The 12,848-nt window shown below is 46.7% G+C and overlaps 1 protein-coding gene across 2 annotated transcripts in view; it reads left to right on the top strand.

Moving 5' to 3' along the window:
• Positions 1 to 10,823, top strand: part of LOC119091481 (cadherin-7) — a 36,485-nt gene extending 25,662 nt beyond the window's left edge. The window contains exons 11-16 of one of the 2 annotated variants that reach the window (XM_037214293.1): positions 558 to 665; positions 4,020 to 4,175; positions 5,273 to 5,340; positions 6,727 to 6,835; positions 8,849 to 8,971; positions 10,735 to 10,823. In XM_037214293.1, coding sequence (XP_037070188.1) covers positions 558 to 665; positions 4,020 to 4,175; positions 5,273 to 5,340; positions 6,727 to 6,810 — 416 coding nt within the window. In that variant the 3' untranslated portion in view covers positions 6,811 to 6,835; positions 8,849 to 8,971; positions 10,735 to 10,823. Of the gene's footprint in view, positions 1 to 557; positions 804 to 4,019; positions 4,176 to 5,272; positions 5,341 to 6,726; positions 6,836 to 8,848; positions 8,972 to 10,734 lie in introns of both variants that reach the window. The other variant, XM_037214285.1, reaches the window with a different exon arrangement.
• Positions 10,824 to 12,848: the final 2,025 nt, after the last annotated feature.

Raw genomic sequence — 12,848 nt, 5'->3', positions numbered from 1 at the left:
ATAAAATAAATAATGACAACTGATAATAACAATTGACAAAATATAATATAATAATGACAAAAAAATAAAATAATATTGAGAAATAAAGTTTCGATGTGTAGAACAGTCTGCATATCCAAAAGCAAACCAATGGTTACAAGTGTCCGTTGTTTCGTCCAGATAATGCAAAACGCAGCCCCTTTAGAGACATAGCTGACATTTTTTCGGCAAAAAAAGTTTTTGCCCTTTAGTTATTTCAAAGTTCTGTGGCCGAAGAAGATACATCACCTGCCGTCAAAAACTTCATATGATACAAAATGGAGGCTTCTTGAGAACTCAATCAGGCGCATCTTATTACAGATATTATGCTATTGATCTATTGCTGTTTTCTACCCGTTCTCTGTTTGGTAGGATTTTAACTACGCGTCCAAATTTGTGCATTCAAATTTAGTATGCAATGATTGGTGCGAAGCTCATAAGAGCATGTACTGCAAAATTCACAACAGCCAAGTTACGGAAGTGCTTTAAAAACCGATAGCATCACTTTTGAAATGCTGACACAAGTTACCGCTTTACAGAGCCATCGACAACAACAGATATGACGTCATCGTCTGTAATCACGACGACTGACTCCACGCCCGTTACGTCACCATCAAGCACGGACACCACCGTGACGTCGTCAACAAGTACGGACACCACCGTGACGTCACCCATGACATCGCCGTCAAGCACGGACACGACCGTGACACCACCCTCTACCACGGATACAACGGAAACGTCAACAGTGACGTCAACCGTGACATCACCAGTGACGTCACCCTCAAGTACGGTCACCACTGTGACGTCAACGATCCCTACGGGGTCGTCAGTAAACCCACAGTCAGCTGTTACCAGTTCTCTATTTTCGCCCACTGTAATAGTTGCATTGCGGGGCACCGCAGTACAGTTGACTCTGGTCATTGGCAGTCGACGCCATACTTCCTGGCTCACACTTTGTCCACATTTCTGCCGTCCTATAACCACCACAGGTTTAAAACCGCATGGTTGTGTTTGGGTTTTCGGAATTCTGGAAACCGAACTTAGAACTTACGTTGTAATTTAAATGTCATTTGAATGTAGTAATCGGGAAATAACGATGCAAATTCAATGCCCTGCGTTCTCCATCTTTTGTGTGACCAATACAGTTTTGGTGAGTTCTCGCCAACTAAAAACTCTTCATGAAAGCTGTATAAGCTACTAAGCCCTTCACGACCCGGATATGATATGTGATAGCGGATGCGATCATGACTGTGCATTGCACATTGCAGCAAGGTAAAACGATTATACAAAAGATAAGTTGACTATTTGAGAGATGAAATAGAGGGCATATTACAACGTGGATTATGCAAGAGAAAACAGGGCCCGTTACCCCTGGAACCCAAACAAATGGACATTGTTGGTGCTTTGGACTCGCCATGTCCTATGGACTTGCGGACAATGGTACCCTGCTGCTTGGTGCACGCACACAAATCTCCCAATGCCACAGCGTGCAAATTGACTGAGTTTACACCTGAAATGCGTGGCAAGCGAACAGATCGATAGCACAGTTACGTCCGGTGCTACACACAAGCACTGTGCCCGGTTCAGATCCGTGTTCATTAGAGGCTCTTCGGAGGCAAGGGCGGGTTGGGTTTCTGATCTTGATCAGCTTGTCACGTATTTGGCTTTTTCACCGCTCTGCGTCAAGACCGCGTTAAAATGGGTTGGAAAACTTCCCCTGAACTGGCGAATTAAAAGTTGGAATATAAAATTTCCGCAACAGAAAATGGAACAAGCCAATACGCTTCAGGAAATTTTGCGAAGTTTGCGATTTTGCTTTGTTTTGTGGCGCGCTGTACGGACACGGCGGCGGTTTTGCTGCCTCACGTCAATGCAATGCACGTCAATGCACCGGGAACTTGCACAGATAACGCACGAACATTATTTTGTATTCGATGGTTCAATGGTCTCTTTCTGGCGGGTCATTTGCTGCGTGCATTCGTTATGCAGTTCCGCACGTTTTGGCATCACGCCGCCGTTGATAATCTCGCAAAATATAGGAAATGAGCACATCCACATCGACATCAACTGATTATTTTAGTACCGAAAAACTTGATTGTTCCCGCTTTTCTTAATTGTTCGTTGTTGCTAAAGGCTACTCTTAAGTCGTGCTCACTCGATCAGGCATGGTTATCTTTGTCGATACGAGAGGGTTTAGCGCTTACTATGCCACGGATTTTGACGGGAAAAATGGTTATATCTTCCGCTGTACCAGTCCATCGAGATATCGGCCACTCTTACTAGTTTTCTACGCTTATTTTCTGAGAACAAGCACCACATTTTGACTTTAAAAGATAGTGGCTCAACCCAAACGAATCTCACACCTGTACAATATTTCTGAACCGTCTTGGTTTGGGTCGTCACGTAAGGGCGACCCCGACACCTAGGACAGCTTGCCCAGGTGGCTCTCGCCCGCTTCTGAGACCGCGGTAACGTTGGCACTGTACTGATGCTACAACGAAGAAGGAAACTACCTGACAAGACGGTAGTCGCTGTAAGAATGGAAATTTTATGAGGGAACTGTTTACTTCACGGACAATTTTTAACTGTGCTGAATCTCCTTAGCTCGCGCCCGGCCGAGAGAAGTTGACTCCACCCTCTACGGTTTTTCGAGAACAGGTCAAAATCAAGCGCCTGCAGCCAACGGAATTTTTAGGGTCTGTTCAGTTATCAATTTGGCATCCTTTGTGCAAAGCTGAAGCCTTGATCTATTAAGATCACTGACCTGTATCAGGTGGAAGAGGTCGACCCTTAAAACAACTTTGACCACACCCAAGTTTTGACTGGCCGTTTGCCATTGTCCAAACTTATTATAGCAGTAGATCATGATAGAACCTACAGTTTGTATCTTTTGAATTGTTCGGAAAATGCAAGGTCAGTGACCTAGAGTTGGGAAAATTTTGGCTTTCTTTCGTAAATAATGCCAATTTGTTCGTCTATTTGTACAGTTTTGGTGTTTATATTGGAGGAAATGAACACTAACTTACAGGTACAACCATCCTATGGCCACGGAGGTCGTCAAGGTCAACAAATTATGTTTCCAGTGGTGGAGAGGCTACATGAGCGAGTGCGACGCGTGCAACCACCCCTTTATCGTGTTTGTGAGACTGATAACGTATAATTTCATGAACCAACGTACCTGTTCTTAGTCAATTACAAATGGATGGCCAAGCTTTGAAGGACTACGCTTAACGCAGACAACAACTATGCAGTCTTGAGTAGGTGCAGACGCTCAACACGATATTTCTGACCACAGAAAAAAACAACATTTTAATGGCCACATTAACCCCGTTGGCACGTTAAATTTGACATTTGCATGATCCCGTTAGCACGCTAAATTTGTCATTTGCATGGCTTATGAATGTGTCCTAAGCTCACCTCAGATAACCTCTAAGTCAGTCTAAAATGGTATCTTTGTGTCTGGAATGCTTTTGTTCCAAGCTGCACCTAGCAAAATAAACTTAGCCACGAGCATATCGTGAAAAAGTATCGTGCTTGTAGGCCGCTGGTTGCCAGATATTGAGCGGTGATCTGATTTGACCCTTGTGAGGAAGCAGAAATGGCAGGAATGGACTCCTCGCAGTCTTACCCTCATTTTCGTGCCCTTAATATCTGTCTTGACGTGTTAACAAAGGTTTTGGCTGCATCTATCGAAGCAACCGTTTTTTCACCTTTCGTGACCTACGGTAGCCTCACATTTGACCTAAGTTCAAAAGTTTGTTGTAAATTATTTCATGATTTGGCGAGACCTTCAAAACGACATATGTGCAAGGCGTCTGAAGGTTGGATAGCCCAGGAGGAAGTTAAATCCCCCCCCCCCCCCCGGCCGGGCGGTCGTCTCAGACCCCTGGCTGGGCGCACGTTTATCAGTGTCGTGGTTTAGTAACGCAAATCACTACCCCGACGCCGCCGCATTCTGCCCGGCACGCGCGTCGTTGATTACAACGGTGCCTCCGTTTCAGCTCCCGCGACGACGCCGGCGCCCTGCCTGCCGCTGGTGTTCACCAAGCGCCAGTTCCCGGCAGCGGTCGAAGAGAACGTCACCGGTGACGTCATCACGCTGACCACCGACCCGTTGGCTGGCGACGTGACGTACTTCGTTCGCACTCCTGACTTTGGTGAGGCGGTGCTCTGAGTGGTGGCGCTCTCGGGTCAGAGAGAGAGAGAGAGAGAGAGAGAGAGAGAGAGAGAGAGCGAGAGGAGAGAGATGAGGAGAGGAGAGGAGAGAGCGAGAGAGAGAGAGACGAGAGAGGTGAGAGAGAGAAGAAAAAAAAACAATATAGAGAAAGACAGAAGACAGACAAGAGGGAGAGAGAGCAGAGACAGAGGACAGAGACAGAGACAGAGACAGAGACAGAGACAGAGACAGAGAAGAGAGAGACAGAAACAGAGACAGAGACAGAGAGAGACAGAGACAGAGACAGAGACAGAGACAGAGAGTTGGAAATCTTCCGCATCGCGAAACTCTGCTCGATAAACTATGGGCGAGGTTGAGAGCGTCCAGGGGTGGCGTGTGGTTTGAGGATCCTCGCTCTTTTGGCCGTCATGTGGCTGCACCGTCTGTGAGCTGTAAAGGCATGTGTTTGTCTTCAAAATGCTAGAGTTATTTGTCCATGACTCATGACCTCAAATTTAAGTTCGTCTTTAAATGGCCCAGGCAGTCAGTAAAACGTAAAGCCCGGATCATCATAAACACCACTACCACCACCATCCACCCACCCACCCACATCCGCAAAAACACACGCACGCACGTACGCACGTGCGTGCGTACGTGCGTGCGTGTATATATATATATATATATATATATATATATATATATATATATATATATATATATATAGATAGATAATAGATAGATAGATAGATAGATAGATAGATAGATAGATAGATAGATAGATAGATAGATAGATAGATAGATAGATAGATAGATAGATAGATAGATAGATAGATAGATAGATATATATATATATATAACTATATATATAACTATATATATATATAACTATATATATATAGTTATATATATATATAACTCTATATATATATATATAACTCTATAACTATATATAACTGTTATATATATATATATATATATATATATATATACATATATAGCAGCCTCTTTGGCAGCATCTGTGTAGCTCTGGCGATATTGTTCGACATTTCGTAAAACTGGTGCTGCATTGCAGTGCGACAAACTTGACTCCTGTTCCAGATGACGCCTTTCACCTCGACGAAAACTCAGGAGTGCTTACAAAGTTGAAGAAGCTGAACCATCAGAGGGTGAGTATCAATCATCAGAGACACATTTTCTACAGACAGGGTTCCGACAAGGTAATGAAATCAAAGCGATGACAAAATGATGGAATTTAGCGGGATGAATGGCAAACATTTGCTTGCAGACCAAAAAACATCTGAAGAATTGTAGGCCAAAGATTATGATGGAAATAGCATGTGTTTGTTATACTAGCAAGAAGCCAGGAGATCGAATCGTCATGTGGTTTACAGCATCCGCCAGCCGAGTGAGTGCGGCCAACTTTCCCCTCTATACGTCCCACGTCGGCTCCAGCTTCACGTCCCACGTCGGCTCCAGCTTCACGTCTCACTTCGGCTCCAGCTTAACGTCCCACGTCGGCTCCAGCTTCACGTCCCACGTCGGCTCCAGCCTCCTGTCCCACGTCGGCTCTAGCCTCCTGTCCCACGTCGGCTCCAGCCTCCGACCCCACGCCGGCTCCAGCCTCCTGTCCCACGTCGACTCCAGCCTCCCACCCCACGTCGGCTCCAGCCTCCGACCCCACGCCGGCTCCAGCCTCCTGTCCCACGTCGGCTCTAGCCTCCTGTCCCACGTCGGCTCCAGACTCCTTTCCCACGTCGGCTCTAGCCTCCTGTCCCATGTCGGCTCCAGCCTCCCACCCCACGTCGGCTCCAGCCTCCCACCCTAAGTCGGCTCCACCTTTACGTCCCACTCCGGCCGCAGAATCATGGACGCCAGCTTGTGGCTCAGTTTGATAAGCATAATCGCTCAAAAGGTCTTATTACTCGTGTTCAATGTTTTTACATGTAATCAAATAATTAGTGGTCCTGCCTTCAGACAAACCCCCGGCAGTACTCGGGGCATGATTAAGGGCCACAGCCGGAGAACTGAAAGGGTTCTCTGATACACGGTCGCGGCATCACGATGTAACGGACCGCTTTATTAATGCTCTGTTCGTTCTCGAGCTGGCTGCTCAAGAAGGTGCTTCGGTCCGGCTATTGCATTCACCAGTGCTAACAAGCGTGCCGCTGCCGCCGCCATTATGTTCCGTGAGAAATATTTTCGGACAGGCTGGACGTCTTTTCCTGCGTATGTCGCCATTCATGGCGATCCTATACCTCTGCGTAAATTGAGAACTGGCCAATCCAGCACTGGGGATAGCCAGTCATATTGTAAACATTCAATTTTGCAAGCGACGAATACAAGTACAGTTAAGTACAAAAACAGTACCATGCCATTTACCATATTAGAGAAGCCATTTAACTTCGGTACGAATTTCATTACGATGGAATACTTCATGGCTTGCACGTGCGTGCGTGTTTCCGGCTTGGTGATGCGATCGGCAGCGAGTTCGCGAACCACTTACTCGGTCTGAATCTAGCTGATTTTGTAATGTGGGGATTTTCTTCCGACAGGTGTCTCTGCTGGTCCAAGGCGTGGTGAGCGGGCAGGAGCGTAAAAATCAGACGAAACGACACGGACGTGGTCGCCTGGGATGAGACGCTCATCGTCATAGACGTGACGGTGAGCCATGTGCCTGGGCAGCTCTTTCAACACGCGTTAAGCCTTTGTTTTACCTGTGAGAGCATCAACAAAAAAGTATGAAAAAGTGGTTCGCATAGATTACGCTGGCAATAATCGCGTTGTTTTATTTTCGCAAAACGCGCTAAAAATGGCAAATACAAAAGGACACAACAAACAGAAATCGTCCTATCAAGGGTGTCGGGGCATTTGACAGATAGTTTACTCGTCTGCCCAGTCAGTGGTGATAATGTCAGATAAAAGTAAGGTCAGATGGCACAAATGATGCTCATCTCGCAATAATTTGCTTCCGAGCATAGGCACTAGCTTTCCAATCCGAAATTAACATGCAGTTGTACACCCATCTTTGGGCAATGGGACGCATCTTGAACTGGGTACATTTCGACGTGATCTCTCTTCAACATTGGTTGGTCCTCAGGTAGTATCAACAGGCACATCTCTGGCATCATGCCAACAAATTGCCATAGCATTCATGATCTTTGCCTATGTCATTATGTGTATATATAAATATATATATATATATATATATATATATATATATATATATATATACGCACATACATATGTATGTACATGTATATTTACATATGCATATATATATATATATATATATACGCACATACATATGTATGAACATGTATATTTACATATGCATATATATATATATATATATATATATATTTATATACTTGCGTGTGGGTGGGGGTGTCTGTGTGGGCGTTGGTGTGGGTGTATATAACGGCGTGTGATACCACGCACCACTTAGCCGGCTCATCGGAAAAACTAGGTGGGGGCCCTTGTCCACGTCACGTCACGCGGCCCGCATGACCTGATCACGGACCACTTGGACTCCGCCATGTCGGCTCAGCGAACTATGACGCTATCTCTGAACATTTGCAATGCAGCGTTACAAAGGCTGTCGTTTTTGCTATTCATTAACGTAGTGCGTTTCGCTACGACACGTGTACGCAATGATAATATGCAAAAGCAGCCTCAGTTTTGGAAGGTCAATAACCTTTCAGAACCGTATAAGGGCAGTGATTTGTAAGAAGATTTGTTGAGTTGATTTTCTGTTGCGGTTTGGTACTCATTGGGATATTTCCTGTCGTGTGCACCTGGAAATGATAATTTCCGACTTTATTTGTTTTTTTTTCATTTTTTACCATACTTTAACACCAGAACACATAAAATCGATTCTCGGCACCCCCAGCTAGGAAGAAGACGCAAACATAAAGAAGCAGGCGAAGAGGTGGAGCAGACCCGGCAGGAATCGTGTTATGCAATAGGCAAGGGCAAACCATAAAAGAGAATGCTTAAAGTAGTCACAGCCAATGCCAGCTAATGACAGCTCGCTAAAACCACCTAACAAACTGTTACCAATCATTCACATGAATGGCCCCGAACACCGTGGCAGACCTGACCGAAAGTGCCAATGGTTGACCGCGAAGTGTCTAACCATTGCTTGTTGGGCACCCAATAAACTAGGCTACCCATTGGCCTTGGTCTCATGGGTGTCACCCAGGTTGAGATCGAACCTGCTATGGCACCCATCGCCAAAGACGTGAGTATACCCCGGCCAGCAATGGGTAGGCTTTCAACGGGTACAACCCATATATTTACATTATACTTAAGAACGGCAGGTAGAGTGGCATATCCTGTACTTCGCATTATGCAATGTATATGTGTAGATGGGTATCCACGCAATAACCGCTGCTACCTACTTTGAATGTAGATTTCTTATTCTCTCTCTTTTCTCCTCCTGTTGAGAACAGGAGGAGAGACAGGAGGTTTTCTCCTCCTGTTAAGAACAGACAGCAGCGAAATTCGCCAGCGCGAGATGCATGAGCGTTTTTTTTTTGCCGTTTCCAATCCGAAATGCATCCACTCCGAGTTGCATCAGCGAACTCCACTACCGAACTGCATCCACCTTCCTGCTGCACATTCTCACCTGACTGCTTGTTCTCTTGTGACGTCACCCATACGCGCCGCGTGCAGGACCAGAACGACAACCCGCCTTTGCTGGACTGCCGGCCCTACAGCGACGACTGCCAGCGGGTGGCAGTCGGCTTCCCGGCTGGCGGGACGGCGCCGCTGCCGGCCCCCCTGCTCCGGCTCACTGTGAGTGGCTCGGGGATGCGTGTCGGTGGGGAGGGTGACGTCATAGGAGACCTCGAGACTGTCGCACGAGATCCCGAGGCTCCGCTCTTATTGGACGGATGCCATACGCTGAGGTGCCGACCTGCGGTGTCGCGGGTTAATACGCCGGACATGGCTATGAAGGAATCCAAAGTGTGAGCCGCAAGTGGCATCAGCTGATGCAGCCGATGAGCACACATAGGGCACAGCGACAAGCCGCTTGTAAGTAATAAGATGCAGAAGCATTGATAATTTACGTTATAAAAACGGCGTTGTGCATCACGCTGTCCATATGCCAGGAGTCCCAAATGGCAGGGAGGTTTCCACCTTTGTATATGGTTTTGAAGTAAGATAGCCATTCTGAAAAACTTCAGTGTGGTTCACAGCCGTGTCCTTTTTAAGGCTTGAAATGCTCTTGCTTTAAACCGTGGTGTTTGACCATTTGTCTCGCCTCGGCAAGATGAAGGGCCTAACGCCGGCGAACTTGTGCAGACTATTGCGTATAGACTATTTCAAAATCACCCAGACTTCCTCGGCGCCCCGCAGATGCCACTGGAATTCTGCCACCTTATTGGCCATGTGCTGCTCAACTTGTTAACTGCAATTTCGAATAAGCTAAGAATAGTGCCATAACCAAACATTTGGATGCAAGTAAACAACGTAAAATCTCGGGTTTATATCCAGGCTTATCGCGAGAAACGGCCAAAACACACATACGCGACGATAGCTGGATATTCAAAACGTCGCATTCATTATTACGACAACTCTCGAGAAGTTGAAGTACTACAAATGAGTCAGCCTGTCCGCTAGCGTGCCATTTTCGCCCTGCCAGTTTGGCACTGCCTCTGACGTCATACACACGTTCCATCGTAATCAAGGTATCCCGGCTTCTAAATTACTAAGACCACTGAAGATGGACTAACCAGGCAGTGAATTTTTTTGTCCAGCTTGGCTTTTACATTCAAAAGCAAAGAAATAGTTACAAGTGACCTATCATCCTGTCAGATGTAAAACCGCTCATTTCATCACATCAGATATTTGCCTTCACATCTTCAAATTTGTAACATTCCCATCACAGACCATCAACACGCGCTGTCCGTTGCTAGGCGTTTCTACGTAACAACCGTGCTATACCACACTTATTTCCCCCTTTTGGCTAAGTAATGAATGGCTTCAGGGGAGACGGCACGGGAAGTCAGGTAGCTACGTCAGGTTGAATAGGCGCACGCAAGTAGTGAATGGACTTACAACTGCTAGTGAAGACCTAACAATCATAAGTTTGGTCTGTAAGACAACGGTAAGAATGAACCGTGTACTATGCCTTTCTGACTTCATGAGACGTGCGTCGTGCACCAGCGTGCATGTCGGCACAGATCGAATCGTGAGCTGCTGAGTTGGCGTGCGTTATCATACGCTGATGTCATATGCTGGGCGTGTGTGACGTGTTATTTGTAAGACCAGCGGATCCTATCTGTGAGGACAAAATGCAGTACGTTATCCTCAAAATGTCATCGGTAGCGGCGAACCGGTAACATTGAAACGCCATTGCATGGTGTCCTCAAGCGTAGTGGACGCGACGCACTTTTTCAAGGAAGCCAGGCTGGCACTGGTTTCGTGAGGCAGCTACAGAGCTGGCTGAAGATATGCTCGCGAATACCCGTGATCTGAGGTGTGGTGCGTAAGCCGCGATGGCGTGCGCGCGTGTCAGATGGAGGGTACAGTGCGCGTCCTCGTGTCGGTTTCAGGCGACAGATGGCGACACGGGTGCGTTCGGAGAGGATGGCCTGGTGTTTACCGTGGACTCTAGTGACGTCACTGTGGACGCAACGGGGATGCTGTACCTCCTGAAACAGCCGTAAGTTTGGGGTTCCGGTGGGTTGGACACAGACAGCTTGCCACCGACATTATCTTGTTGGGATTTCAGTGTGTTTTACTTGCAAATAACGACCTGTGGCGTCACGAATAATGCAGCACTTTGTAATGTGCACCGGTGGCGAATTTTGCCCGAATCGTTGCTTTTAGTAGGAATGCAATCGCTCCAGTGCCACATAAAACCAAATAGTCCTAGTTGAAATAGACGGGAGCCCCTTAATGGCGTTTAAGATATTTTGCTTCCCCAAGATGGTGCATTTTCCTCAAGAGCATGCTAATGCGGAGCTTTGGAATAGGACACAGCATCACGCGATGCATTGCGCTACCATGGCATGTGGCAATCAATTTAACCCCTAGTTCTGGAAATATATCGCGTTTTTTCCTTTCCCAGCCGCGGGGAGACGGCAGGAGGGTGAACTGTGTTAACCGGCATAGCTGTTCCTATTTTTTAAAGATTGGGTGAAGACACTTTGATTGAATTGTTTTCTGTTCAAAAACTTTGTCGTCGACGTACTCAGACTGGGTCGCTGAGACAAAAATGCACGCAGAATGATCGCGTGCTCTGTTTAGAGCCAAGCTGTGGACATGCAACTTGGTTGAGAGAAACATAAAACGTAGGCATAAGACAACGGCTTAGCGTGTTTTTCGGCTGCTGGTGGAGGTTGGTGGTGCATAGTTACCTGAACAAGAAGTACCTCTGCTTTCTGTTGTATTTCATTTTTCACGGAGAACAATTCACACAGTTCTACATTTTGGATGGTCCACTCTGTGCAGCGAGATACATTGGTACCAGTATCCAACGTTATTTTCCAACTAATGCAGTACGATAATTTTGATAGCATTTTCTTGCGCACTTTGTAATCACATGGCGTAGGCCAGAAAGCACAACGCAGTATTTTTCGACCAGGTAAATAGCCAACGACAACTTTACAGTCCATTGTTTGATGGTGGCGCGCGTAACAGTTTTAGTGACGAGAGCGCGGCGGCTGGTGTAAAATGGTACCACTGAACAACGGGCGGTGTCGATTTTACAGAACCACTTTCACAACGATTTCGGTCACCGCAGCAGACAACATGGGACAATCTCCCTCTTTGGAGGACGTCGCTAAAATCACTGTGAGTGCATTTGCTCAATGTTGCGTGACAAAGGGCGACATATAGGACCGTGCTGGCTGTCTATATTCATGGATCCGTATGCAACTGTAAACGTACCAAGGGCTTACTTTAGTCATGTCAACCTGAACTTGATCGCTGACTTCAGTGGGCATAGAACTAATTCATGCCGACTTCACTGTTGTTTTTTTAAACTAAGTTAGTAACCAACGCTGAAAATGCGACACGAGCCTAAGTGTTGCTGAAATATTTGCTTACCTAATCCTTTGACCCCAAAACAGCTGGTTGCCGCCTTCTTGCTGATGATGTGATCATTTTCCGCAGTTTCGCGACCGCGTTCCCCGTCGGCAGCTGTTTATCTCATCATTTGCCGCTGTTTTTCGGCCGTGTTCCGTGTCGGCAGCTGCTTAATTAACCAGTTTCCGCAGTTTTGCAACCGTGTTCCCCGTCGGCAGCTGTTTAACTAATCATTTTCCGCTGTTTTGCGACCGTGTTCCGTGTCGGCAGCTGGTTCCTATTCCCGACGACAACATATTCTACGTCAGCACGACGTCACACCTGACCGACGTGGAAAGTGTGACGTCACTTCTGCATGACGTGGCAGTTGCGGGGAGCTACGACGCGGTCTACTCCATGGATTTCCAACCAATCAGCGCAGGAGATAAGGTCGGCAGGAAGGCACGATGACGGGAGACCATGTGCCTCTCACCGCCTCGTCCCCTTCCCCTCCCCCGCTGTCATCTACGACGTATCTAGACTATTTTGTCTCCCTCAACACTGCACTTCCTCTTGTATCTCTTGTGTGGTTTATTGGTTTTTGTTTTTTTTTCGTCTCCCGTCTGTTATTGGTTCGTGTCGTCTTGCTGGCGTCTCT

Source organism: Pollicipes pollicipes, unplaced genomic scaffold (assembly GCF_011947565.3).
Source record: "Pollicipes pollicipes isolate AB1234 unplaced genomic scaffold, Ppol_2.1 Scaffold_1600;HRSCAF=1878_pilon_pilon_pilon, whole genome shotgun sequence".
In the NCBI taxonomy this organism is placed as follows: domain Eukaryota; kingdom Metazoa; phylum Arthropoda; class Thecostraca; order Pollicipedomorpha; family Pollicipedidae; genus Pollicipes; species Pollicipes pollicipes.
This window is presented reverse-complemented; position numbering and strand designations above follow the sequence as displayed.